Source organism: Charadrius vociferus, unplaced genomic scaffold (genome assembly GCF_000708025.1).
Source record: "Charadrius vociferus isolate BGI_N301 unplaced genomic scaffold, ASM70802v2 scaffold287, whole genome shotgun sequence".
NCBI classification, from domain to species: Eukaryota; Metazoa; Chordata; class Aves; order Charadriiformes; family Charadriidae; genus Charadrius; species Charadrius vociferus.
The window spans coordinates 2,105,623-2,133,585 of record NW_009649568.1 but is presented as its reverse complement, the minus strand read 5'-3'; the positions used below and the strand labels follow the sequence as shown (position 1 = coordinate 2,133,585).

At 51.2% G+C, this 27,963-nt stretch overlaps 1 protein-coding gene across 1 annotated transcript in view; it reads left to right on the top strand.

Annotated features, from left to right (window-relative positions):
• The window catches only part of IGSF3 (immunoglobulin superfamily, member 3), a 71,979-nt gene that overhangs the window by 9,950 nt on the left and 34,066 nt on the right, over window positions 1-27,963 (top strand). The window contains exon 2 of the mRNA XM_009890086.1: window positions 27,103-27,513. Coding sequence (XP_009888388.1) covers window positions 27,103-27,513 — 411 coding nt within the window. The remainder of the gene's footprint in view (window positions 1-27,102; window positions 27,514-27,963) is intronic.

The following is a 27,963-nucleotide window of genomic DNA, read 5'->3' as shown; positions in this document are numbered from 1 at the left end:
CCCCAAATATTTACTTCTTCACTACATGCACAACTGAGAGAAGCTCTGGAAGATGAAAAAAATTAAGAGCACAAAAGGAGAGCCAGAAGGAGCCAGGCTGGGTCAGGTGAGCAGGTGGTGGAGCCAGCGGGCTGTAATGTGGGATGGGCAGAGCCTGGTACCTGCCGCCTACCTCCTGCACGCCCAGATGCTTTCCAGGTGCTGCCTCCGGCCGTATGGACCACCTCCCTGGAGGGCGGCTGCAGGGCACCCATCTCTCTACCTCCCTGCTTGTGATGGGTACCGGTGGGAATGAGTGGCCGGCACAGCCTGGCGACTCTCTGGCACGGGGACCTGCTCCAGGACTCGCCAGCAGAGCCTGTTGGCATTTCTGGCAGCTTTGCCGGAATACCGGGTGGCGAGGGAGCGGCACCAAGTGGGCAGGTTTCTCTGCTTCTGTGCCTCCAAACAGTCTCTCAGTGTTAAATGCGGAAAGCCATGACTGTGAGCGCAGCTGGTAACATATGGCACCCGTCCCCTGTCTTAGCAATTGCTCAGTGAACTCTGAAAGTGGAATACGGTCCCTGTGGCTCCAGCCAGCTGCAGCACTGAGAAATCCTGTGATGGAGCAGCCCGTTATTCGATTACCAGTGAAAATTTCACATTCCACGTTGCCTATTTTTCATGCTGCCTCTCTGGGGAGGTTTTTGCTCTGCTTACTCCTTCCTCCCACTCCTTTTTTTCTGTGTTTTGGGGGACTTTTTTTTTGTGTTTTAATTTGTTTTCCCTGGAGGATTGCTTTATTTGTTCTCTAGTTCTCTACCCTTAGACTTTGATGCTCTGCATTTCTCAGTCTGCTGCCCTGAGAGGCAGGGGCAGCTGTTTCTGCTGTTGACACCAATGCTTTTCTCGGGTCGTCTTGGAGAACAAGTAGGTCTGGTGGTGAATGATTGTGTCCCCGTGTAGCAGAGGGGAAGCGCAGTGCCCTTTGCTGAGCTAGTCTGCTTCTGTGCCACAAAGCTGCATGCTCATTGTGGTGTAGATGCACATATTCTCGTTGAAGAATTACAAAACAAGCAAAATAAAGTCAAACTGGGGACCGGTGCCCAGAGAAAACACAGAGCAGCAACAATCCCAAAAGCCCCTAGCAGCATTACCGATCATACATCAGGTCCTTTTTGTCCTATCAGATAGGATAGCACAAAAGTTGGAAGCCTACTGCTTCCATCTTCTCCCCAAGAGGGCTCAGAAGTTTAATCGTGTCCCCTCTGGTTTGGGCTCCTTATCTGCTAATTTAGAGATGGTGCTATTGGACATCCTGCGGGGGTAGATTTCTTCTGGTTTAAAGCATCAGAGGGTCTCTGCCCTGCTGAAGCTCCAGAGGGAGGGTTTTGGTCCCAAGGCTGTCTACCTCCTACTGCCTCATCCAGCCTGAAGCTCCGGCAGGACTGGCCTTTCCCACTCCCTCTGGCTCCTGCCAGGCGGTGCAGGGTCCCACGCCGCTGAGCTCTGCAGCGCAAGTGGTTTTGCTTCATGTGCTGAAGCTCCAGAGGGAGGGTTTTGGTCCCAAGGCTGTCTACCTCCTACTGCCTCATCCAGCCTGAAGCTCCGGCAGGACTGGCCTTTCCCACTCCCTCTGGCTCCTGCCAGGCGGTGCAGGGTCCCACGCCGCTGAGCTCTGCAGCGCAAGTGGTTTTGCTTCATGTGCTGAGAAGGAATCCAGACCTGCATTGGGGTGGAGCTGCCCCTCGGCAGGGAGAAGCTGGGAGGAGAAATTCTCCATCTTGATTCTGGGGCTGCCCTGACAGTTTAGCCCTATAACAGTTTTACAATCTTTATCTGATATAGGTTTAAGAGGATTTCCCTGGGTGCAGTGGGATTATTATAAGTCAGAGAGCAGTCTCCAGCTGATATTCCTTCGGCAAGTATTTATTTTAAGTGGGTTTAACAGTATTTAATTTTTTTTTTTTTTTGCATGGGTTATAAGTAAATTGTTTACATTATCAGACAAGTGGAGCCTGGATAAAATGAAGGAATGTAATATTGCTTTCCAGGCTGGGGGTGGTGGAAGGAAAGCATCAGCTGGAGGTGGGGAGGAAAGAAGATAAAATAGTAATGTTGAGGGAAATGTAATATTATTCCACGCAGCACTGATTAGTAATACTGCCAAACAGCTGTTTATAAATAGGAGCTGTGATGGAAAGGAGAGCTGCAAGGAATATGAGAGTGCTGCAGGTAGCACTGGCTCATCATTTGGGGAGGGGGTGGCTTCTGTCATACACGTATCTGCCTCACGAGGGTACCAGAGGCTGAGCTGCTGGATGCATGGTGCCCTGTGCCCCCTCCCCATCCCTTGTGGGATGGTGCTCAGTCGGGTTACTCAGTGGGGTTAGTTACACTAACATGTGTCCCCCAATTTAAGGTCTTCATGCCGCCTTCAGAAAAGAAGAGCAGTGAGGACCCTTGGTATTGGAAAAGCTGTGCCTGTAGGAGAAAAGTCTCCTTTCAAGCCACATGTGGACTGTTTCTTTATCCTCTCCCTCTCTCCAGCAGGCTTTATTGACAGCGAATGGCTCCGGGGCTGGATGTGTGTGCACACATCCAGAAGTCCTGCTCGCGTAGTGAGAGCCGCCTTCTGGCCGTCTGCACCAGGGTCCACAGTCCTTGGAGTATTTCAGAGGATGCTAATGGGATGGGATTAGCCGCCCCACTTGCCCTTGCCATCAACAAGAGGCGTTTCTTGAGAGCCTACAAAGAAGAGCAAAGCCAGAGCTAACAGGGTGAACCTGAACAAAGGCACATTTGAATGCAGAGAGAAGCGTGATTTTACCCTCTGGCCCTACAGAGGCAAGAGGTGGGGCTGCTCTGCTCGCCCATTTAAAATCTGAATGAGCCTCTGCCTTAAGGGGTAGGTCTTTGCTATGTTGGTACTAATGGGCTGGATGCCCTTCAGTGTCCCTGCTCTGTCCTGCTCTGGTTCCCTAACACTGTGTTTCAACATATTGAGCCCTTTAGGGCTTTATTCCTTACTGCATACTAGTTAAAATGATAACTGAGGGCTCTGCGAAGAAATGTTGTAGCTAGGAATGCCTGCCTTGGGGAGGTGTGTCACGGCGGGCAGTGTTTTCTGGACAGGGATGCCTCTGTCCTAGGCATGGTGTGCTCTGAGCGCTTAACTTTCTCAGACCCTGTCCTCCTTCATTTTTAACTGCCTATTCAAGAGAGAAAGATTTTTATAAAGCCATTCCTTACCAAATGCATTTCACAGCTGTAACTTGTAATGCTAAACTCACTGAGGGTGAGAAGATTTAAAGAGTCCAATTTTTTTTTTTACGGTATTGTGCTGCTGCATGGAAATAAAGAGAAGATCCCAAAGCAGCCAGTTACTTATCAAAGAGGGTTAATGTGAGGCTCTTGAGCCTTGTCTGCTGAAGAATTGCATCAGCATGCCACAGATGACCACAGGCACTCTGGCAGTCTGTTGTCACCTTTTGAGCTCTCTCAGGTGTAGTGATGCCACCTGTCCGCAGATAGGACTCCTTGCAAAACTGCAGGCGACGGTTGTGCACCACGGATGGTCCACCTGGCACTGTGGCTGGAAGATGGGAGCGCTGGCCCAGCAATGCTAGCCTACAGGGAAGGGGAAGCTGGTGGAGAGGTGGGGTTGCTAAAGGCATGAGCTGTTCATCTGGGGAGGCTGTGCTTTGGAGGAGCTCCCTGGCTGCGGGTGCTGGCCCAAAAAGCCACTTTGAGAAGGGCAGCCGCTCTGGGACAGGGTGGAGACACACTACGGCCGCAGGGATGCTTCCACCCTCTTCCCTTCTGCAGCGGTATCCCGGGCCAATGTGTCACCAGCAAGGGATGCTGTTCAGGCCACACCTGCGCGGTGGAACTGCAGAGCTTATCTAACAAGTAAAGTAGGAGCACTGCTCATCATCCAAAAAAGCCCCACTCAATCTGTGTGACAGCTGAAGCCACATGAGTGTTTGAGCCTATCCAGAGGACACAGTGGTTGGCACAGGTGGCCCTGGGAGATAAGCATCCCTTTGCATGAAGGGCTTCTGTCTCCAAGCCGGGTCCTGTGGTGCAGGGTAAGCTGAGCCAAAGATGGAGCCCTTTGGCTTCAGTGTGGTCAGGTGGAATTGAGGGGCTCCTGCCCTTGCTGGGGAACGGGAAGGTGGTGGTCATCCCAGTGCTGGTCTGGGCAACGTGAAGGGGAGCGAATGGAGGTGTGCAAGGCAGAGAGTGAGCGGACTGAGGGAGACTGGAGGTGAGGGAGTTAAAAATAAGCAAAAGCGGGGGGGGGAAGAAAGCTGAAAAGGGAGCAGCAGGAAGGAAAGAAGGAACAGCAGCACTGGGAAGGCAAGAGGGGGAGGGAGTGTGGAAGTGGCAGGTGGGAAGACCTTGGACAGGAGGTTTAGTGTCGTGAAGAGCAGCAAGGTGTGTAGGAGGGTGGCATCCTGGAGATGCTGGAGCAGGGAGAGCTGCACGTGGGGATGACCGGTGAGGGACTGTGGCTGGGGTGGAAAGAGCATCCTTCCTCCCTCCTGCAATGGGAGGAGGCCTCAAAGGTGCCAGAGACATGGGCCCTGGCCTCCTTCTGTGGGGCTCTTCCCCCACCCTTTCCACACATACTTCAAGTGCCCTAGATGCTGTTTTAGGCTCTTGACCCCAGAGCAGGCTACAGGGGTTTCAGGGCTGTCATCCATCAAGGCCATTGGGATGCAGTAATTACCTTTACGTTGCTGCCTCCTACTCTTTCTCCTCTCCTGTTGCAATCAGGAAGTCAGAGGCAGCGACGGCATGCTTTGAGGAGCTCCTTTTGAAGTGACTTTGTGAGTAAGAGGGCTGGCGAGCAGTGGGGAACGAGATGCAGGCACCTGGCACTCTTGAATCATTTCTGCTCCCTTGTGCCTGTGGCCAGAGCCGTGCATGCTGCGTGCCCATCCTCGGAGATACCGGGCACGTCAGATCTCATCTGCTTTGAGAGGCTCCTGCTGAGGGTCTGATGTTGATGGAGGGAAGAGGAGAGGAGGAACTGGGGCACCAGAGGCATGCTGGGCTGGGCAGCAGTGCATAGCTTCGGGTCGAGTCCATGGGGTCGGGCTTAGCCAGAGCCTGTTGCTGTAGATAAGCGCAGTGCCAGCTCAGGGTGCTGCAATGCCCCGTGGCAGCAGTGGGATGAGTTTCTGTAGGCAGCCCTGTCACAGACCATTGGTATGGAAACATGGAGTTGTCATCTCCTGTGGTGTGTTCGTGTCACAGTCTGCTCTGATAGGGCCAAGTCAAGCTGGATAACTGTGGGCAGTTTGCACTAATAAGATGTTTAGATGACATGTGTGCCCCAGGAGCCACCCCAGAACCTTCTGCTCCTTGGACCCCTCTCCCAAAGGCTAGAAGGTGCTTTCCATTGCTGCTAAAGTGTAATGGGTTTAAGCCAGCCACCACAGTCCCTGGCCTATTACTGGTCCACCGAGCCGATGCCTGAAGGGCTACCCGTCCTGTCCCTTATTATGTACTGGTTGAAGTTGTCAAAACCGAAATGCAGATCCTCCTGTTGACTGCCAGGACACAGCGCTGCTGTTGAGTGTTCAGGGCCGCTGTCTGGAGCCACAGGACAGCCAGTCTGCCAGTGAAACCCCTGTACGCCAGCCAGAGCAGAGCCTGATTAAGCTTATGAAACCTGACAAGATCACAGCCCAAGGTGGTATTGCTGGAGGCTGCTCGACTGGGAACCGAGTTGCCGCTGCAGCAGCACGAGCGTTAGGGATGTGCCGCTTGAAGCCTGTCATGACACACATCTAGCTGTTGAGTAGGGAGTATGTGAAAGTCTCTTGCAGTTATTAGCCTGCCAGCAGCGTGCAGGGAGAGCCTTCTCCCAAAAGAGGCAGGAGCTGCATCTGCCTGTAAGTGAGGAGCAGCCTTTCCTTCTGTGCTGGGTGATGCCCCGTCTCAGCTTTGAACAGGTGGCCCCTGAATAAGGGGACGCTGGCCAGGACACTGCTTCTCCACCTCTGCAGGTACAGCGACCTCTCCAGCTTGGCTGGTGGGTGGGGGGGGGTGTGTGTCCCAAAATAATCAGGCTCTGCCACCTGCACAGAACATCCCCATAGCCCTGCTGCGCCGTCAGTAGCCTGTGTCGCTTTGACCCCCAGCGAGGAGCCGTTGCCCATTTCCCAGGGCATGGCAGCCGGTTCCCGAGGGTGCAGCGTGCTGTAGGTCCGGCAGTCAGTGGAGCAGGGGCTGGCTTGCTCACCATCAGCTAAAGTAAACGCTAAAGCAACACATCCCGTGGTACAACCTGGGTAGGAGCCTACCTGGCTCACCACCTCTGCTGTAACAGCTATTGCAGGGCTCTTTGTGCTGCTTGTTGTGGACCTGCATAAAATCAGGGGCTTAGATTTCCTCGCAATCAGTGTTTCTCACGCAGGCGCTGCCCTCAGATTTGTGTTTGTCTGGGAGAAGCAGCAGCAGCGGCTTCTTAAACAGACCAGCTCTTATGCCTTTGTTTCCTTCAGTCCCGCAGGGTTAATCTCCTTCTTGGTACCTGATTATTTGCCGCCACAGGGAATGCACATGGGTTTGCCGGATGCATGTTTGAAATTCTCATTTTGCTGGCTTTAATCCCCGTCTGGGAGCTGTGGCCGGGTCCCAGGGGCTGGGGGCAGGTTAGTTAATACCTGAGCCCTCCCGGGAACCTGCTCCTGAGCAGCTCTGTCGCCTCTGCCTCTCCCCATGGCAAGTGGCTCTCGGGTATCTCCAGGGGAGGTATTGTAGTGAATGGACCACTTCCCCTACACAGTTATTAAGCATTTGTTGTTCCCTGTGAGGCTGGTGAACATGGGTATTGCCAGCTTAGGAGCCAGGCAGCTGAGGGACAGGCCCGAGGGCTGGTAGGGCTGTGCCATCAGGTGAGGGACAGAGCTCCCCTTCTCCTGCTCCTGCCATGAGCTCCTCTCCTCCACCTCCGAAACACACCAGGCATTGACACGGCTGGCACAACCATCACTATACCCCCGCGAGCCACCAGCTCCTCTCTCCTTCCTGTGGCTCCAACTCTTTGCCCGGCGCTTCTGCGGGAAACAGTCCCCAAAACTTTTCAGGCCATTTCTCCGTGTTGCTGCCGTCCCCTTCTGCCAGGACCCCTGGAGATGCCCGCAATTGCCTTTTCAGTGTTCCTCTGCCACCCCATTGCATTGCTGCCTGGGCAGGGCTGTCATGCTGTCCCCTTCCCCTCTGCCAGTGCCCTCAGCGCCACTGCAGGGCAAGACCATTCCCGATGGAGCTCAGGGTGCTCTCTGTCTGCCCCCCACGCGTTACCCCTTCTCCCCCAGCCCTGTGAGAAGCAGGTCTGGTCTCCCTAGCTGTTGGCCCCCCATTAAGTCATGCAATGTTTTTTAGGATGCTCGGTTTCCTCTCTTTTTTATTTTCTCCCCTCCGGGTGCTTTTGTCGGTGTGTAATTAGCTGGCGCGGCACCGAGGTGTCGATCCCCGGAGTGCTCTCTCGCTGACATTAGCAGCAGACGGTGACTAAAACAAAGAGACAGCTCAGCGCACGCCACACGCTCGCTTTGTACGTCTCGTACTCCTCGCTGCTGTTGGGAGCTCAAAAGGGATCGCAGATGTGGAATAAACGGGAGCGCTTTGAACAAGTGGCACTGTAATGCCTCCCTGCCCCCGCCCCTCTACCCCCCTTTTTGCAGACATTAGTTTGATTAAAATTGCATGAGCCCACACACGGGTGTATTTTGTTTTATTTATTTATTTCCTCCTGGAGAGAGACCGGTTTGAGGTCTGCCCTGTGGGAAAGCAGCCAGGGGGATGCTGGGGAATTTGGGGTGTTTTCAAAAACTTCCCCTCTGCAGAGCTTGCAGTTGGCTGCTGCAGGGCTGGTTATACTGGTGAGACCTGCTTTTCCTGCAGGAGACTAAATGTGAGCACCTTGGTGTAGGGATGTGCGCTGGCCCCTTCCAGTGCTGGGGCAGCAGCATCTGGAAGGGTGTGGTAGGCTTGCTCCAGCAAATCTTTACCCAAGGCTTTCTGGGTTACTGAGGGCATCTCCATGTCTGGGAGCAGGGTTAAACCTTGGTGAATGGGAATTAAATCAAGATATTGATAAAATAAGAATAGATATATTCTGTTTGCTTTTTCAGGCAGGTTTGTGCACCCAGGTTGGTGAGATGTGAAGTCTTCACTACCATTTGCAGCAGCCTTCTGTCTCTGCTAGAAACAGGGAGACAGCATGGAGAGTTAGGAGTTGACTTCGTACTCTAGTACCATTTCACTGTTTGCAAACTCAGTATTTTTGTCTGTGCCATGGCAGTGCTATGTCAAAACGGTCGTACTCCTTGGTGGGTGTTTATAGGATGTGCTGTGTCTTATTGTCTCACCCAGAGGCACGTACCATTCAGTTTCTGCACGTTTTCCCCTGTTTTGGAAAAGGAAGACGCTATTTTCTTCCCTTCAGGAGGGCTTACTTGTAATGAAATGTTTGCGAAGTGCGGTGGTAATTTCCAGCAAGGGCACTGTTATATGTCAAGTGTGGTTCTTTGTCTTCATCCTCACCATGCTCTCCTTGCACCATGTGCCAGGCTGGCATGGGCCATGCTTTGTCCTCCTTGTGCCTCTGCATTTTTGGCCAGGAGGAGCAGCGAAAGGGGCTGGCAGCTCCTGCACGTGCTTATCTCAGGGCACAGTGAGCTGTGAGTGGGTTTAATCTGTCTTAGAATCATACAGTCATTTTGGTTGGAAGAGACCTTTAAGACCATCGAGTCCAACCGTTAACCTAGCACTGCCAAGTTACCGTTAAACCATGTCCCTCAGCACCACATCTACATGTCTTTTAAATACCTCCAGGGATGGCGACTCAACCACTTCCCTGGGCAGCTTGATAACCCTTTCTGTGAAGAAATTTTTCCTAATATCCAACCTAATAATTCTTCTCGGATGTCAGCTTGTGATATGGGGCTGTGGGGCGTTGGGCCAGGGGGAGCTGGCATCCTGGGTGCCAGCTGGCAGCTCTGCCCTGAACGCCTCCAGCTCGGCCACTCTTCGGGCTGTCAAAAGCAGCTCACAAGTCCATGTGCTTTTCAGAAGGCGAAAATCTGGTGGGAGCTGTGCCTTGCCAGTAGGAGATGGGTTTCTTTTCTTCTTCCTAACCCTTGGGGGGTGAAATGGTCTTTCATGCTGTTTGGAGGGAAGCGAGGTTGTGTGCAATATGCAAGATCCTGGCGAGTGGGATTAAAAAACCCCAGCAGGTCCCTCCCTAAGGCGAGAGGAGCCCCCCACAGCCCTTCTCATCAGCTGGTGCATGGTGTGACCATCGCCTGGCATCCCCCAGCACTGAGGCTGCCCTTTAGTGACATCCCCATATCTCCCTCCCTTTAGGGGGGTGGCCGCTCTGCTTGGTGTTGGGACGGAGATGTCCCCTGCAAGAGGCTGTGCTGGTGCCTCCTCTGGCAGGTCTTGCTGCACCACGCGGTTCCCCGGGTTTGATGGGAGTGCGGGTTTGATGGGAGTGCGACTGCTTGGCTGCGCCGTGGACTGGAAATTTTAGGCCAGCCAGAAGAGGTTAGCATAACAAAGCAGCAGGTGAGAGGCAGGCATTGAATTTCAATAAACCAGCAACTGGGGAATGAAATCTCCTTGCTTATAATTCACGCTCCCGGCTCAGGCATCCCTCTCGCTTACCTTGGAGCAAATCTGCTGTAATGCATAGGAAACAGCTCAGCAACTGCAGTCCTGACTGCCGTCGAGGCGGAGGCTGAGGTTTATTAAAGACCTGCAGAGCTCTGTAAAAAAAAAAAAAAAAAAATTATGATCTTCTTGGACTTAATCATTACAAGTCAATATTTGAATAGGTAGGGGCAAGCGTTTTGCTGAAATTGGATGATCCCTTTCATATTTATGCTTGGTTACGCTTGCTCCACATGTATTTGGATGCTTGGCCGGGGGCAAGAGGGAGGTGAGGGATGAAAGGGACTTAGTGTAGAGGGGGAAAACCGGAGCAGGGAGAGATTAGAATGGAGAAGAAAGCAAAGGAAACTACTGAAGGTTAAAAATAATAACAACAATTAGGCTGGGGGGACCGCGAAGAGGCAGAAAAATAAAGCAGGGCCTTTGAAGAAAAAGGGGATAGACAGTGAAGCCTCTATTAAAATTTAAATGGCCGAGTCTGAAGATAAATGAGGAGCCTGCAAAGAAACAATGAAAATACAAAAAAAAAAAAAAAAAGTGGAAAGATGGAAATAATTAAAAGGAAAAGGAGAGGGTTTTTTGCAGGTGTATGCTATTGAGGATGTCAGCAGAGATGCTCCATAATCTCCTCTAATAATGTGATGGTTACTGGGGGCTTTGTAAAAACAAACAAAGCCCAAATCTTGCAATTAGTTTTTCAGTGAGGTGAAGTTTCCTGAGCATGTAAAGCTGACGGTGTCTTCCTTTTGTGGGTCTCCCCAGCTGCGGGTTACAATCCAACCTTTCCTTCCTAGGGGACTATATGTCAGGAGCTGCTGCTGCGGATAGTAAGCACAGCCTCTCCTGGGGCACCACCGGCTTTTGCTCCACATTTGGGGAGGCTGGAGAGGCAGTGGTTCAGTGCTTGCTTGGGGTTGCACAGCCAGCAAGGCACTCCCCGCCAAGAAGGGAAAGAAAGGGACTTTGATCTTACCTTGGGAAAATGCCACCGTTCTCCACCCAAAAGCGTTGGGCTGAGGGGGGCTGTTTTTCGTGTTTTGGTCTGTATTGCTGTGTCCTGATGGAGGTGGTTGGGGGTTTTGGGAAAGAGGGGACATGGCACTCTGCTTGCCAAGGAGGAGCCAACCTCCCATTGGACTACTGGGAGGATTTGTAAGATGGTCACCTCTTTTGTCCCTCGTTAGGTCCTTGGCACTGTGAGGAGTTTCTTAACCTGGTGGGATGCAGCTCTGATAGATGAAGTCATGCTGCTCTGGGGAGGTGTGATGCTGCTTGCCCTTGTGGGTGGCCAGGTCTAACCCATAGACAGGCAGGTAGGAGAGCGTGGTTGTTCCAAGCCTGCCTGGTGTCTTCACCGCTGACCGACTCCGTGAATAGCTGTGCACAGCAAAACGGGGAAAGACCGAGTTTACTGACCTTGGCTTTCCTCCTCTCCCGGTGGAGAAGTCTCTTTATGGTGTGCTTGACTCCCACCAGGGACAGTCTTGCTGCCGTCCATGCTGTGCGTGCATGGATGGGGCTGTGTGCGTCTGTCCCTCCACAGAGAGAACGTTTTCAGGAGGGAGCCGCTGCTGCATAGTTCACTGGAAAGTCCTGTCTCAAAACCTGTGAGAACAGTGTATTTAGTCAATGCCCAGGGTAGGACCACAGCAATCATGAATTCTAGAGGTAGAAAGCAGAGGTATGACTCTTTTTCTTAAAGGAAAAATGTTGAGTCACAGGGACCTAATTGACTATTTTAAAATTAAAAAAGAAGTAGGAGACTGGTGGAGGTGAAACTTAGCAAGCTGGTCATCACTGTTAGCCCCTGTTAGGCTGCACATCCGTTGCCTCCAGCTCCACTGCCGCGCTCAGGGTGAACGCGGTATGTTTGTAGGTGATGTGGCTGCCTCTTCCCTACTCTCAGCCTGAGCTTCTGTTGTGGTTTAACCCCAGCCAGCAGCTAGGACCACGCAGCCACTCGCACAGTTCTCCCCTTCCCGCCCCTGAGAAGAGCAGAGAGAAGAGGGAGAAAAGGAGGGGAAAGGGAAAGGAAGAAAAAAACTCGTGGGCTGAGGTAAAGGCAGTTTAACAGAACAATAACAGGAAAGGAAAATAATAATGATGACACAAGTCACTCTCACCACGCAGTGAATCGGTACCTTCCCGAGCTGCGATTGCGAGTATCCACCCCCCAGCTAACCCCGTTTATATACCGAGCATGGCATCTGTGGTAGGGAATATTCCATTGGCTATGCCATTGCTCTGTCTATGCTCCTTCCCAGTTTCTATGGGAAGCTGAAAGAGGTCCTTGAAAAAATACAAACATCACCTGTCAGCAACTAAAACAATATGCATTACTGACTTTCCTTTCATACCAAGTCTGAATCACTAGAAAGAAAATTAACTCTGTCCCAGCTGAAACCAGGGCTGTTTCCAGGATGCAAACGTCTTGCGGGCCATGGGAAAGGGTTCCAGCATCATACTTAGCTGAAGCCAATGGAAAGCTATGTTCTCAATGTTCTCAGTGTGGTGGTGTGCACCTCAGCAGCTCTATGGGTAAAGGAGGAGCATTTGTCAGCCTCCTAGGAATTTAATCTTCACATTTCTATCATACTGTTTTTGAGCACTCTTGGGGGTTGAATTTGCATTGGTGGCATGAAAGGAATTGGCTTTTCACTTGCAGCGTATGAGATAGTGAGTTTTGCATTTGGCCTGTGTGTCTTTTGCACAATCTTATTAACCCCCCGCTATGTGGACACTCTTAAATTCCTTAAATTATCAAAATAAACTGCATGGATTAAAGTCTGCTGCAAAACTATTTTAACAGACAAGTGTAAGAGGCTGCATTAGTTTAACTGAAATCACTTTGCATGGATTTTTCTGGCATAAACCAGTCCTTAATAGATCCAGAATGTCTGAGGATGATCAAACACTCAAATAAACTTGCAATGAATTTTAAGGGGAAATAGTTTTCTGTCTGTTTTATGTTGTTTTTTTTCTTTTCAGTGATGGCTAGAAGAATGAACATTTTTCTTAAAAAAGGGTGTTTGTTTTTTTTTCTTTATTTAAATCACTTCCCTTCTTGTTATTTTTGGGGGAGTACTGTGCAGTGTTGCTGTGTAATTCATTTTGCTGTAGAGTGGTGGCATTTGGAAGAATGTGCCTGGAAGGGCTGTTTGGAGCCTCAGGTGTGAGCTGGGAGTCTTGCCCCATCTCTCCCAATGGGCCGCAGGTAGCAAGTCTTTTCCAAGGAAGCTTTCTCCCAAATGTGTCTGTTAATAGAAACAAGCTGGGATTTGGGAGCTGTGAGAGTCGGACTGAAGCTGCCTTCCCTTGTTGCTTTCCCTCCTCTCCCTTCTGTGCTGTCATGACTCCACTAGTTCTTCAGTCACCCTTGAGTCTGTGAGGGCGTAGGAGACCTGAGTACCTAATGTGCTCAAGCAAGGGGTTTGGAAAAAAAACCAAAACAGAATAATTAAGGGGAAAAAATAATCTTTCTTGCCCTTTTAATGTAACAGAAAAAGTAACAGGCTCAAGCTCTTTTCTTCTTCCTTTTTGAAGGTTGTGTTTACAGGAATTGAGCTGTGATCTGAAATACGATAGCCTTTAAAACTGTCCTGCTTTGTATGTCTAGGTTACAGGGATCAAAAAACTGATAGGCAAGGAGGGAGAGAGAACATGCCACAAAACAAGGCTACTGAGTCTGCCTTCGGTGAGGTTTTTTGTCTGGGTGGATGAGCGGGTCCCCTGTTTTAGGCAGGACAGCGTGCTGATACCAGTGCTGAGTTTGGAGAGGATTTCTTTTATAAAAGGAAGAAGAGTAAATATGAGCAGAGGAGCTAGTGAAGCTTGGTTTCCTGTGGGTTTTGCTTCATGGTTGAATTCCTAGATATCTAATAAAGTGCAATCATTGGTTTTCCTTGATTGGGGTTATCTTCCAGGTGACTTCTTTGGTGTCTAAGGGTTGATGTCTGCAGAGAAATAGTAATACGCAGTGGGTATCTCCTCTACTTCTCCAGCTATTTCATGAAACCTGTGAAATTTGTTCTGAGACTGCTGTCCATCTCTCAGTATTTGTTTGAGAGCATTAGCCACTCTCGAAGCAGTAAAGCACTTGCCAAAGTTAGGTGGAAGGCAGGCACACATGCTCGCACTGTAATTGCACGGTCTTATTTCATCGGAGTGGACATGCACCGTATCCTGCTCTTCTTTCAGCTGAGGCACAAGGGTGATGCTTCTGCAGAGCATGCAGCACGCACAACGAGCCTCATCGCCCGGGCACTAAGCTGTGCACAGGGACCGTGTTACAGCAGAATCCCAGTTCCCATGGCAGTGCTAAGAGGGGATCAGCCAGGCTCCCACACAGGCTTTTTCCGTGTGGCAGAAGAGCTATTAAATGGGTTGTGGGTCCATGCACCTGCCACGCGTTAAACAGGTAATCTGCTCTGACCACTTGCCATTGGTGCACTCTGCCTTTAGTAATGTGGTGATAACTCGCATTGACTAATTGGTCATAATTCTGCAGATCGACCCATCTTGATTCCCAGTTCTACTTGCTTGTAAAAAAGCCACTTGGATCAGATAGTTGTGAGAAGTTTATTCCCCTCACAGATGGTACAGAGCGAGGGTGATGCAAGAATAAGTATCTTATCAGGATCCCAATATGTTCTTCATTTGCATACCATAGCTCATCTGCATGAGATATCTTGGGCTGTCAATCTTTACAGATACTTGTGAGACAAGCCATTACCTTTGTGCAGGAGAAGGTGAAACAGGCCCTGAGCAGATTCAGCCTGAGGCGCAGATCAGGCAGAGCTGGTGGCACTTCTGGATGTGAAACATAGGTGGCTGAAGCTTTACAGGAAAATCTTTCCTGCTGTTGTCTCCTCTTGAAGCCTAAGTGTTTGTAAGAAGGGGTTAACCTGATAGTGCGTACCAGCCAGAGGCTGATACAAAAGGTAGAGATGCAAGAACATACTGTCCAAAAATACTGCTGTGATGAGAACCCCATCCTGTCTTTCAGCAGTCTAAAAGCGTTATCTTTGGGTCTTGCTCCCTTATGTTTCTTTCATAGGAGTCCAGGACCTATAGAGACCCCCTGTTCTTGCTAACTGCTGAGAAGAGCTTCCCTCTCCCTCCTTCTGCTCAAGAGCCTCTTCAGGCTTACGTGAGTTGGCGATATTTCCATTACGCTGTGCTTTCCTCAATCTGCTGAGCAGACAGCAGCCAACAGAGTATCCGCCGCTGTTCCCAGGCATGCCTCTTGGTGTCTCAGCCGGTTAAACTCCAGAGCCTACCTCCGCCAAGGGCATTCCCGAGAAGCAGCAGCGGAAGTGAAATGCTTCATGCTGGTCATTTTGCCATTTACCTACAGGGTAGCAGGTAGCAGCTGGGAAGCTGGCAGCTTGCAGAGCCTTTTCACACTCAATGGTGAAACAAGCACTGACTGGGAAACCTGGAGCTGCCTGGAGACCTGGGGACAGCAGCGCATCGTCTGTGCTTGGCTCTCACTCAGAGGTTTCACCAGTAGAAGGCTGGAAGTGCTATAAATAAAATCTGGATTCTGTTGGAGTCGGTGATATTGATCCTGCACTGGAGACATCATGGGAACTTCCTATTTACTAGTTTATTTCGTGACTTATTTTCTTTACTGTTTTGAGTGGGTTTTTTAATGCACTACTTTGATCCATTGTGTGCCTTTGAGTTAATGATAGGTGCACCAAAAGCATCTTCTCCCTATTTTAATGTGAGATTTATTTCCTGAATGCTTATTTTAAAATGCCCACTGGCTCCTGCAAAGGATTTGGGGTATCCTGGAAAATGTTGAGCACTGTGCCCTAAAAGACTGTGGTGGGTTGACCCAGGCTGGATGCCACGTGCCCACCAAAGCCACTCTATCACTCCTCCTCAGCTGGATGGGGGAGAGAAAATACAGTGAAAGGCTCATGGGTCGAGATAAGGACAAGGGGGATCACCCAGCAATTACTGTCATGGGCAAAACAGACTCAACTCAGGGAAATTAATTTATTACCAATTAGAAGTCAGAATAGGGTAATGAGAAACAAAGACTAAATCTAAAAACACCTTCCCCCCACCACTCCCTTTTTCCAAGGCTTAACTTTAGCCACGATTTCTCTACGTCCTCCCTCCAAGCAGCGCAGGGGGACGGGGAATGGGGGTTGCGGTCAGTTCATCACACCTTGTCTCTGCCGCTCCTTCCTGCTCAGGGGGAGGACTCCTCACACTCTTCCCCTGCACCAGCGTGGGGTCCCTCCCATGGGAAGCAGTCCTCCATGAACCTCTCCAACATAAGTCCTTCCCACAGGCTGCAGTGTCCATCTCTTTCTGAAATGATGCTGCCGTTTATCATTTAGCGTGTGTCATGGAAGACCACCTGGTGGTTTCTCTGTGGCTAACTCTGCTGCCAGTTCACTGAGGTTGCGTGGAGCACTCACTGCTGGGTAAAGCTTCCCCTGGATAGTCATCACACCCCCTCCACATAAGAAGAGTCTGAGGGCCATTCCAAAAACATTTGGAATACAATTTGTATGGCAGGAACTAACTATTGAGTTAATCCTTCCTGCCTGTCTGTCTGGTTTAGGAGCTGCTACCGTGGTGAACATGATGGTTTCTTCACACACCTTGACAAGGTAGCGCGGAACTTCATGATGGAGAGCTGTCATTATTTCCATCAACTGATCCTTGCTCACAGCTCTTCCCACTGCCTCAAGAAGCCCTGTCATCTTCCTCATCTGCTTCAAACATAGCACGGTTTGAAGGGAAAAGTGATGTCCCCTTCTGTAGCTGTGTGTGCTGCTCAAGCCTTGCAGACAATGACCTTTTTGCAGGGAGAGCAACTTGGTGGTGGCCGTCTGTCATTGGGGTGATAACCAGAGAGGTTCACAGAAATCTGAGAGAAGGTGCAATGGGAGAAGGAGGAAGAAGGAAGGGTACTACGTGCTTTGAAATGGCCAGATCAATGAATATAAAAATAAATATATTTATTAAAAGATTTCAATATAAAGATGCCAAACACTCTCATGCAGAAAGTCAACTTGTTGTGCGTACCAGACTAGCTTTTCCAGACTAGCTGATTACTGTGCTGGAGCAGGAGAACACCTTTTTGCACAGTCTCAAAAACCCATCCAAGCACAGCATTTCACCTCCCATTTTCCTGAACTAGAAGCAGCTTGAAGCATGAAGAGCTTAAAGAGAGATGACCATAGCCATGTACATAAGAGGCAAAATTGCAGAAGTACAGTAGAGAAAAAACTCATCAGGAAAATAGATTTGCAGAAGTGGATGTTTACTGGTTTCACCTATGATACCTTGATCAGGTGGCATAAGTCTGTCAACTGTTAGGCTGAATTTACGTTACTAGTCTTCTGCTTTCCGCAGTCTTTAGTGCAGGAGGAGAGCAGGTGGTCCTCGTGGTTGGGGAACTTGGACTCCATCCTGCAAGAGCCAGACCATGCCTTTCATTCATCACGGGAGTGCCAGCTTTAGAATAATGGTTCTGAGTTGCCAAAACCTTGTTGGAGGAAGGTAGCTTGGAAATACCCAATAGAACCGACATCCTGCATTCCAGCTCCCAGAAATCCCTCCAGTTCATGCTGACTTTGTGGCTCCGTAGATGGTTGTTGTCTGGTGAAGATGTATGTTTGTATAATATGCTATGAGCAATTTCCATGCCTTAAACAGGACTGTTAGAGAAAGAAAAGATTTCCACTGTCTTAGTTTGTATGGGGGATTTTTTTGTTCTTAGATTTCAAAACTTCTTCTCATCTACTTATTAGCTACCCCACGTCTCTCAGTAATCTGCATGTGAAGAAGATGCGATTCTGGTCTCTCCTTCCCTGTCTGTTTGTCAGGATGACAGCATTTTCACTTTGTCTTCATATGGGAACTTAAGACCCATACCAGGGCTGAACAGAAATTTGGGCTGTAATAGAGAATAAAGCCTAATTCTGTGCTTCCTTCAGTGCTTTGCTTGTGAGGGCTGAAATGCTCCGTTCTTGTGTGTTTAGCAGGAAGGTGGGTTTTGGAGGGGATGGACCCACGTTCTCCATTTGGGATCCTCTAGAGTTTTTAGTTTAAAAAATGCTGCTTGCAAAAATTGTCTCCCAAGCATGTCTTCGTCTGTGCCATTTTGCCCCAGAGGCAAAAGCTGCTGAGCTTAAGGAGTGACTGGCCAGAAGGAGTCGTTGGAAACTCGTCCTGGGCTTTGCAGCTCTCGGGACAGGTCAGGTCCCAGAAGGCAGATGGGAGAAAGGTGCTTGCAAGGTCTCAAAACCTTCATTATTGCATAAATGAAGGAAAAACACCTCTCGCGCGCATGCCTTGACCTCCTGTGTGATGTCTGCCGAGCTCTTGAAGCAGGGGCACTAATCTCTGAAACCAGCTCTGCACTCTTATCTCCAGTGTTGCTCCTTCTCTTCCTTGTATAGTTGAAGTAGAGGAGAATCCTCCTAGAAAATTGATTTTCAAGAAGGGCGACTCACCTGACTATAAAGCACCACAAACATTATTGTAGTCCAGGGGGAATACAGCCTGAGATGTGTTTTGATTGTTTTGAAACGATACTACTCTACTCTCTCCCTGTTCAGCTGTTTGTACTGCCCGCCTGCCTAAGTGCGCTTGGTTGAATGAAATAAGGCTTTTAAAAAATTGCAGAAAAGAGGATTTTGTAAGCCTCCCATTTCCATAAATCCTTAACTTCAGCTTCAGAGGTGTAAAATATCAAGACAGCATTGCACGTGCAGCTTCAGAGGAGCCCAGGCTGTGTCAGCTCCTCAGCTCCATGTTTGCTGGGGTTGGTTTTTTGGGTGGTTTTTGGTTTTGTTTTTTTTCTTTCCCTGGCTGTCCTGTGGGCTCCCAGAGGCTGCAGCTTAGCAGGTTACCCTGTGCCGGCTTAAGCCACAGCAAATTCCCACGTCCCTGCTCTTAGCTCGCAAGTGCTGTTAAGTAAAAACGCATCGGCTTAACTCTCGGTGGAAGAGGTGCGCGCCGATGTGCTCTGCCCTCGTGTTTGTGGTGGCTTAGGCTTGCGTTAAGCTGTGGTAGCTCACCGCCGGCGCTTGGGATCAGCAGGAGAGCTAAACCCTCGCAAAGGTGAGATTGTAGAAGAGGGAGGGAGAGGGAGAAGGAGAGATTTGTGAGCTGGCTCACCTTGGCTCGCTGCCGGAGGTTATCGTCGCTGCAGGTGAGCGGTCGGTGTGGTGCGTGGTGGTCTGCAGCCCACTGCCCCCTCTCCCTGGATGTGTCCCCCAGGCTGTCGGTGAGGGTACTCGGCAGTGCGGTGCTGCCTGGCTGGGTGTCACTGGGCACTGTGGCTGGGGCAGGGGGAGATCCCGTGGCCAGGGACACACCAGGCAGAGGCCAGCGTGGGAGCATCGCCCTCGGCAGAGCTGCAGGAGCAGGGCAGTGCCGCAGCATGCTTGAACCTCGTCCAGGTCTGCCTGGGGTGCACTGCGACCAAGGAGCTCAAATACAGAGCCCACCGAGGAACTGCATCTTGTCAGGTGCTGGGTAAAACTATAGGGACACCCAGCCTGTCACGAAGCACAAGTTTCCCCATTGCGGGGAAGGGGAAACCCCTGTCCTTTGGGTTCTCATCTCTGCCACGACCTCGTGCCTCTCTTTTCCTTGCAGGCTGGTTTGCACCCTCCTCCTTACAGAAAGCATCTACCCCGCAGAGCAGGGTTGCAAAAAAAAAAAGCGTGCACATGAGAGGGAGTAAAGGTTTTCCTCCGTACCGTGGCGGGAAGATGAAGGCAGATGTGAGGCGTGTGCTCTCTGCCCCTGCCACACACCCGGCTCGCCGTGCTCTTTGGGCACCTCTGCATCCCCAGCATCTCTGCCCCGTGGGCCACCCGTTGTCAGGGTTCACTCCACCCATGCTCCGGCTAATTTTTGCTTGATGAAAAAATGATGACTCTCCCTGCTGGGTGCTGCCTCGTCCTTTCACACCCCCACCCTATCTGGTTTCTCTTTTTTTTTATTTTTTTCTTTTAATGAGGTCACTTAAACTTCTCCACCTAAATTAGCTGTCCTAATAACCAGATGCTCCTTGGGGTGTTTTTGGATGGAGTGGGTGGAGAGAGAAGAAAGGAGCTTGTTAGCAGGAGCCTCCTTTCCCCTGGTCCCCAAAGCTGCTTCAGCTGAGAGCAGGGTGGTGACGGGGGATAGCAAAACAGAGGCAGCAGCCATGAATGTGCCCCTGGCATCCACCACACTGCATCAGAAGCAGTTGAGGGAAGGGGACCAGCAACTTGGGAGCAGCATCCACCACTTGCTGGTGGGAGGAGGCTCAAAGAACTGTTCTGAACAGCGCTGTGCTGGCGGGGCTGTCGCCCCAGAGTAAAGCCCAGGGGGAAAGGGCAGGGTGGGGGCGTCCTTTCTCCTGGAGCTGAAGCACTCGGGAATCCGCAAGCAGCTAGGAAAGCTGTAGCTCCCCTGGGTCCATCAAGGACAAGCCGGAGGTGGGGCTGGGCTCCTCTGTTCCCCTTGCACACCCACCCTGGGCACACAGGGAAGGGGTTACTGGTGGGGCCACAAGGTGCCTGCTGCCAACCCCTGTGGGTTTGTGTTGGGCTTGGGAAGCTGCGGGAGAGCATCGCTGCCCCGTGTGCCCGGGGCGGGCGCGCTGGCTTGCGACAACACCATCGGGCTTGGGGTTCCCGCGCAGCTCCAGTGCACAGCTTTGGTCGGGAATCTCCTCTCGCAATGTGCATCGTGGAGCAGGAGCAGGTTGTGCAACAGCATCTTCTGCCACTGGCTGGGAAGGAGCCTCATGACTGCCTGGAACGGGCGTGCGGGGCAAGTTGGGTGTGCGACTAATGGAGCCCGCAGCAAGCAAGGAGAAGTTCAGGCCCTGAGTCTGAAAGATGACCTAATTTCCAATTCTCACGTCTTCTCTCTGATTCTCTTTTCCCCTTTCTTTTACATTATTTACTTTTTTTTTTCCTGCGCCCTTTCCCACTGGCTGCTTGAGCTCACCCAGTTGCTTTGGGAGATGCATTTCTATCGGCATAATCGTTCCAGCCAGTGGTTAATGTACAAACAAGGATACTATTGTAATGAGAGGATTTATTACTACCGCTGTGAAACAACTGCCATGCAGTCTTACTTAACTCTTTGGCTCCCCTCTTGCCTTCTGCCAGCAGCTGAATCAGTAACAAACTGCCCTTTTAAAAAGCTGCAAGTGTGCAAACTGGGGATGTGTTATGTTATTTTATTTTATGTTATTTTATTTTATTTTCCTACTCTTTCTGCAGAATGTTGCGGTGATAGAATTGCAGGTGACTGCAGTGCTTCACCCTGTATTTCTTGATAGGGCAGCAACTGAAAGCGGTTTCATAGTTCAACTTTTCATTTAAAATAAGGCTTGAATATTTGCACGAGGATTAAAAGTATATTCTGACTGCTTTTCTTGAGCCCACAGCACAAGTTCTGCTCACCCCTTCAGGAGCTTGAAGTGAATTCCCTGACTAATTCAGAAAAGCGTAGGACTTCTTTTTTTTAATTTAGTTAAACAATTAGTAGCTGCCTTTCATTTAAACCTGTCTTAAACCATCCTTATTTCTTAATGCAGGTGGGGCTTTACTGAAGCAATGTAATCCCCAAACCAACCAGGATTTTAGCACTTGCTTTACATTTTCCCTGTGGTACCAGGAGCCTGTTGCTACATGTTGGTGGGTGAGGAGGAGAAGGAAAGTTTTGCACGGAGACCCCATGCACTCAGTCACAGTGGAAGTACATCTTGGGGTGGTAGGTTTGCCTCCTCAAATTTGGGTCCCAGGTAGGCCTTTGGGCAGTGGCGGAAACTTATAAGCGGCAAGAACAGGAACACAGCTGTGCCTGCCCCAGGCCACCTGTGAGCTTTTAGCTGGGACTTTAAAATAAGGCAAGCAAAGGACACTACTGGAGGCATGGTTTGCTCAGTTTTGTCCACTGGCAAAGGTGACATTTGAGGGTCTTCATCGGTTTTGCAGTGTAACACAGCATGTGTTTCCCTCTGTGCTGAAGGCATTACGTGAGCTTTTGATTGACGAGGAAGAGCAGTGTCTGGTGTGCTGCAGCAGGTATGGATCGGCATGTGCAGCTAATTGCCAGGCATGAGGGCTTGAGAGGATTACATTGCTAATCTAGATATCTTTCCTGCCTTATCACCACCCCCTTCCTCCTGACACATGCGTGCATGCGTATTTGGATCCTGTAAGGAAGGGAAATCAATAGCGGTGTTGGGGAGGGATATAAGGACCGTGGCTCCCTGAGAGCTTGCAGTGGCTGGGAAAGGACAGGTCCCTTCCAGCTGATTCTGTGGCATCGGGGCGGCTCTGGTGGCAGACCCTCCTTCCCTGGGACGGCACAGGAGGGGCTACAGGAAGGTTAGCAGATTGCAGAGGATAGTAACAAAATGCTGCGTCCCTGTGCCTCACACCTCCACCTGTGCTGCCATTTGGTGCCGGCCAGTGCTCAACCTCTGGACTGGTGGCACTGGCATTGCGGTTCCTCTTGAGCAGCTTGTTTCTGTCTTGCACACACAACCAGAGGGGCTGAGGAAGGAGGTTCATGGCACTGAGCTGGGATCCCTGCGGGGCAACAAGATGTCACAGGGCAGATGGGAACATAACTCTTGCACTAATTCCCTGCAAAATCCAGAGCGGTATTTCTCAGCCAGAAGCAGCTCCCTAGGAGTAGGGAGCGCATGTATTTGTTCTTCCTAAATAGCTCACACTTGACACTTGGCAAGCTTAGGTCTGTCCAGGTAGTCAGTCTAAAGTGGGCAGCTGGGGACACAGGGTAGCACTATAGGCTGCCTCTGAAATGTGTCAGTGGGTAAAAGCTATAACGAAGGGAAGAAGAGGCTGGTGGGTTTTGCTTGTCCTACCTGACATGGTCCCGCTGTGCTAGGTAGCCTGTGTAACTTGTTATACTCCTGAAGACCCTGCAGTATAAGGCTACCTACCATGCTGCTAAGTGATTTTCACAGCATTGTTTTACCAGCTCGAGCTAGGAAGCCTCTGGCTCCCAGCCTGACGCTCCTCCTGCATCGCTTAACAAGGAAACGGCATCTCAGGCAGGTTTGCTGCCCTGCCTGGGAGTAGATGAAATGTTGGGAGCTCTCCGGTTTGTGTCTGGCAAATAAAAGCTTTGATAGCTACCCCTTGGGGGTGCTTGGGGTTTTGGATACCCAAGGATGAACCAGAGCCAGCCCAGGGAAAAGAGGGCCTGTGTTGTCTTTGTCTGCCTGAGGCGGAGTTCCCCATGGCACCAGGAGCTGCTGGAAATGGAGCTGGTCCTGGGGCTCGGAGGAGAGCACACTGGAGAATTTGAGATGTGTATGGAGGCCAGACCTGGGAACTCCAGGCTCTGCTCCCTGCTTGTTTTCTGGGAGACTGTAAGGCAGTTCCTTATCCTAAGGTAAACGGCCTTAATTCCGGATCTGTAAATGCTTTATGTCGTTCACCGAGTGCTCATCACTTGGGGTGTGTGCATTTGAGGTGGGCTTGACTGGAGCTGTGTGTGCAGGCTTCTTGAGGAGGAATGCCCACGGGCACCACCTTGGGGGAGAGAGGAGCATCTCCAGACTCCCCTCTCCTCCTCCTCCTTGTCCTGGCCGCAGGGCCCTGGGACTCTCCCTAGCTGGGTGCCTGACACCCTCTAGTGGCAATATTTACATTTAATATTTCAGGAGCTCTCAAAACTTGGGGGTGCTTTTGAGCACCCTCTGCTTAGCAGGCCATCCACTACTGAGTACCGCTTCCAGTGCCCTCTGCAGTAACCTGCAGCTTGGGGACTAATAGGAAATCCTGTATTTCTTGTTCTTTTTTGCAGTGCTGTAAGTACAAGCTCAATGCTGTCAGCTGTGGCCAGGGCAGACTGGCTGGGGGATAGCTGTAGAGCAACAGGTTTGCTCCCACAAAGTGTTTTTCAGCCGCTCATCTCCCTGTTCATCTGCTTACTGCCAAACCTAACCTTGATGCTGGAGGGAGGGAAGCTCTGCTGACACCTCAGGGGCTCATAACAGTTGCAGGGGTGCACTCGTGCTGGGGGACAAGGAGGAGGCAAATCTGGATGCTGCGGGGAGTGCAAGGCCAGCTGCCTGGATGGCACGTTGAAAAGAGGGGAGAAACAAGCAGGAGCTGGGTGAGAAAGAGCGGGCAAGAGGACGTGTCCTGCAGCATCCGTCTCGGCTCTGATCCAGGCATGGCCCTGCTCCCCTTCACATAGTGATGACTCTCATCTAAGCTTGCCCTTGCTTTCAAGTGGAGCTCAGCATGCAGAGTGCCCCCAGAAACCATGGGACTTTCCATGCTGGGAGGCTGTGGGGTGAGTGCGGGCAGCTGGGCAGCATGATGGCTGATAGCAGAGCTAGGGCTCCCGGGTGAACACCATGCAAAGAGTTACTCGTGTCTTGATACACAAATTGATGTCCTTGAAGGACAACTGGCTTGGGCTGAACTTCTCGTCTGATAACGCACCTCCCCGTGTGCAGTGTCATGCCCTGCTGAGCCCCTTTGCGGCCTTCCCTGCTTGTTTTTCCTTCCATAACTTCCAGGGCTGAACTGCTCCAGCCTGATGGGCTAAGCCATGCCTGTAGCCCTCTTGTCAGCACAGGCCAGTGGGATGTGTGCCTTGGCGTGGTGCGTGAGCCCCTGCAGACCTGTGGCCCCGCTGTGGGAGTCCCCGGTGCTCTGCAGCACTCAAAACGAAATGCTCGTTGGGCTTCTGAAATGAGCTGTGACCGGCTGCTTCATTCGGCTGCCTCTTGAGAATGGCTTTTTCCCCTTTCTCCTACCCGCTTCCCCTCCCTCCCCAAACCTGGTACCCGAGGCGCATCATACACCATAACTATAACAGTTGTTTGTGCATCACTGGCCAAGCGAGAGGGCGGTGGCGCGAAGCACCGAGCTTTCCCAGTGGCCCGGCCAGCTCAGAGCTCTTGTCTGGCCCTCCCGATGTCTGATCCTTCGGAAACTGGGCTTTCATTTAGCGAGCGGATCTCCAGTCCTCCTGGTTAGGAAGGTGACACTGATCGAATGTATGTCCATGCCAGGCTGATGTAAGAGAACGGCCTCAAGGCTGCATGCAACCCCAAAAGGTCTAACTGATTCCTCTAATTGGGAGGATCTTGGTTGCCTTTGTTAACCAAAAGAGCAGCACAGCGTGTCAGGTGTTGCCACAGTTAAATTACAGCCTTTACCAGCATGCCGCTGCCTCCTGAGTTTTCTCCAGGAATGCATTTTGCAATAGCTTGCCCATGTAGTGTAAAAGATGCTAATCCTCCTGCCGGGTTATGACCTGGAAATACAAAGTCACGGTTCCAGCTGGCAAAACCCTGCCTCTGCCAGCCTCTTACCTGCTTGGGGAACGGCACGGCGAGCGCTTGCTGGAGGCTCAGCCTTCGGACAGGCTTCCCGGCGTTGCTCCCGGGGAGAGGGCAGCTTCATGTCCGGCGAGCCAAGTGCCTGCCCTTTGCTGGAGCATCACCTGGCTTGTCCCACGGAGCCAGGCAGGCTCCCGGGGTAGGCAGCTCTCTGCTCACTGCCTGGTGCTTAGCCAGAGAGAGGCCGTGCTGCTGAGCAAGGCTGGCGGGGAGGAGGACACACAGGCACAACAGGCTCTCAAATTGGGGGAAGGAGGGAAGGAGGACGGGCACACTTTTTTCACAGATACCCGCTTCCACCCCGTAAGCTGTTGTGCAGAAGCTGGTGTAGCAGGGAGCTCTGCCCTCAAAACAGCTTAGCAGGAAAGTAACTCCAGCAAGGTGATGGTGATGATCAGGTTTAATTCATTTAAATAATGCAAGAAAAGTTGTAAGAGCCCGTGGCTGGCAGGCAACGAGAAAGGAGTTGCACAGCTCTGGAAATTATTCAGAAAGGTTTGAAATGAGAAATTTAAATCTTATCGTGCAGGCGGCATGAATTGGCAAGGTTAGTCGCTGCTGTCACCGCTGCTTTGCTGGGAGTTGGAGGGAAGGGGGAAAGGCGAAACGGGGTGGGCTCCCGGCTGCAAACTGCCAGATGCTATGGCCGATGGGCAGGGGATGCACCTCGGTCCCCAGCGAGGAAGATGAGGGGAAGGGAAGCAGGAGGAGATGCGGCTGCAGGGACAGGGGCGATGGCCTGCCATGTAAATGGCCTTACCAGGTACTTTCCCTGTCGGGGCAGTAAATTCCTTGGGTAGTGAATGCGTGGTAAAAACGAATGCTCCCATCCGGGCTGGACACGGGAAGATTTCCCTCTTGTTTACTCCATCTCATGGTTTTTTTCCTTCCCCTCTTCTGCTTTTGACTTTTCTGTCATAAATAGTCACAGCGGTTGTCTTCACTGCAGCTCATTGCTTTCTCTAACCGTGCCTGAATGAAACAGATGCAGCTTTCGGCAGCTCAGCTAATTTCATCAAACCTTCCAGTGCTGTCAATGAAAGCGAACTGAAATATGTTAATTATATTCCACCAGTACACGGTAAAACTGTGGGCATTAACAGGCTTGCTAACACTGCCTTGTCTGCAGAGCTGGGGAGAAGGCTTACATTCTTCTTTCCATGTGATGTTTCTTGAGACAACAAAGTCTATAAAGACTTCGGAAAGTCTTGTCTTCTGGTGGTGGAACCTCTTGCTAAAATTAAGATGCTTGCTAAAAGTAAGATGCTTGCTAAAAATAAGCAAGGCTAGGGGGCTGCAATTTCTTTTCCATCCTGATTTTAATGGCTGTACTTCCTTTCCTCCAGTTAATCAACTGGAAAAGTAGCCAGCAGTTTTATTACCAAGTGCCTTGACACGGCTGTGTCCCGGGAGCGGGCACTGGGCAGGCTGCAATTGCATTGCTGCCCTCAGAGGAGCCACTTCTCTCCGAATGCAGAAACCCCTTCATTTGGCCTGAGGGGATCATTAAAGCATGAAACCATATAAACAAAGGAGAGGGGAATCGCATGATGAGGGAAGATTAAAGGAACTAAATAAGTTCAGCTTGGCCCCAGCAGTGATCGAGGGACGAAGACCACGCCAGGGCTAAGGAATGGCTGAGGAATGTGGGCAGGAGGGGGGTCGTGAAGCATGCTGGGGGGCACACAACGAAGGGGAGGCCACCCATGACAAAATCCCTCAGTGGGATGCGGATGTATTAAGCTGTGCTGTGCTGCAGCGTGATGGAAAACCCAGTGTAGTCACCGGGGCCGTTGAGCAGGAATTTAAGCACAGTGCTGGAATACGTGCTGCAGGTCACGGTTTGTCCCAGCCAAGGGCTTTGGGTACGGTTCTCCTCTTTTTGGGGCATAAATGTGAGCCAACAGGGCTTTGCTAATACTTAACGATTAATTACAACCATAAATAAAAAGAAACCTCTTCCCCATCTCTCCTTTAACACCTCTGGGCTTTAGACTGAGCATTTTGGCGTTGCTAACTCATGGGCTGTGTTTCCCTGTCCCCCTTTGCTGCAGTGATCCCGGACTCGCTGCGAGTGACGGCAGTCCCGCAGACGCTGAACAAAGTGGAGCGCGACTCCCTGGAGCTGAAGTGTGAGGTGTCCAAGAGCACAGCCCAGCACAGCCATGTCTCCATCGCCTGGTACCGGCAGCGAGGCAGCGAGGCACCTGTGGAGGTCATCTCCCTCAGCCGTGACTTCGTCCTGCGGGCTGGCAGTGCTTATGCCCAGCGACAGGCCACGGGGGACGTTCGCTTGGACAAAGTTGGGGAGACCACCTCAAAGCTCACCATCTACAACCTCCACCCGTCGGATCAGGGCGAGTTTTACTGCGAGGCGGCAGAGTGGATCCAGGACCCAGACAAGTCTTGGTATGCCATGACCCGCAAGCGTTCCCAGGGGGCCATCGTCAACGTGCAAGCCACCGGTCAGTGTCTCCTCTGCCTTTTCTTGCTCGGCTGGGTGGTGGGAGGAGGTGGAAGATGGGGCTGCGCCTTGTCAGGCGGCTGGGGCTTGGTTTCCTCCTTTGCCATGTGCCCCACTCAGGAGGCTGCTGGCAGGGTGAAGCAGGGCAAAGGAGGGCCCGAGCGCTGTCTGTGGGCAGGGCAGGTGGCAGCAAGGGGACAGTGGGGCAGCAAGGGGGCTTGGGTGGCAGGGCTCGTCTGTTGATGTGGCCAGCGCTCTGGGGCTGACACAGGAGCTAAAACATGCATCTTAGCCACTGGGTGCTAGCACAGGCAATGACAATTTTGGTAAGTGAGGAGAGAAGAGTGACACAGCAGAAAATAACCCTAAGAACTTTCAGCAAGCACTTCTGTATTGCACAGGGTCCATTTGCAAGTCAAAATCCTTCTCCCATCCTGCAGCACAGGTTCCT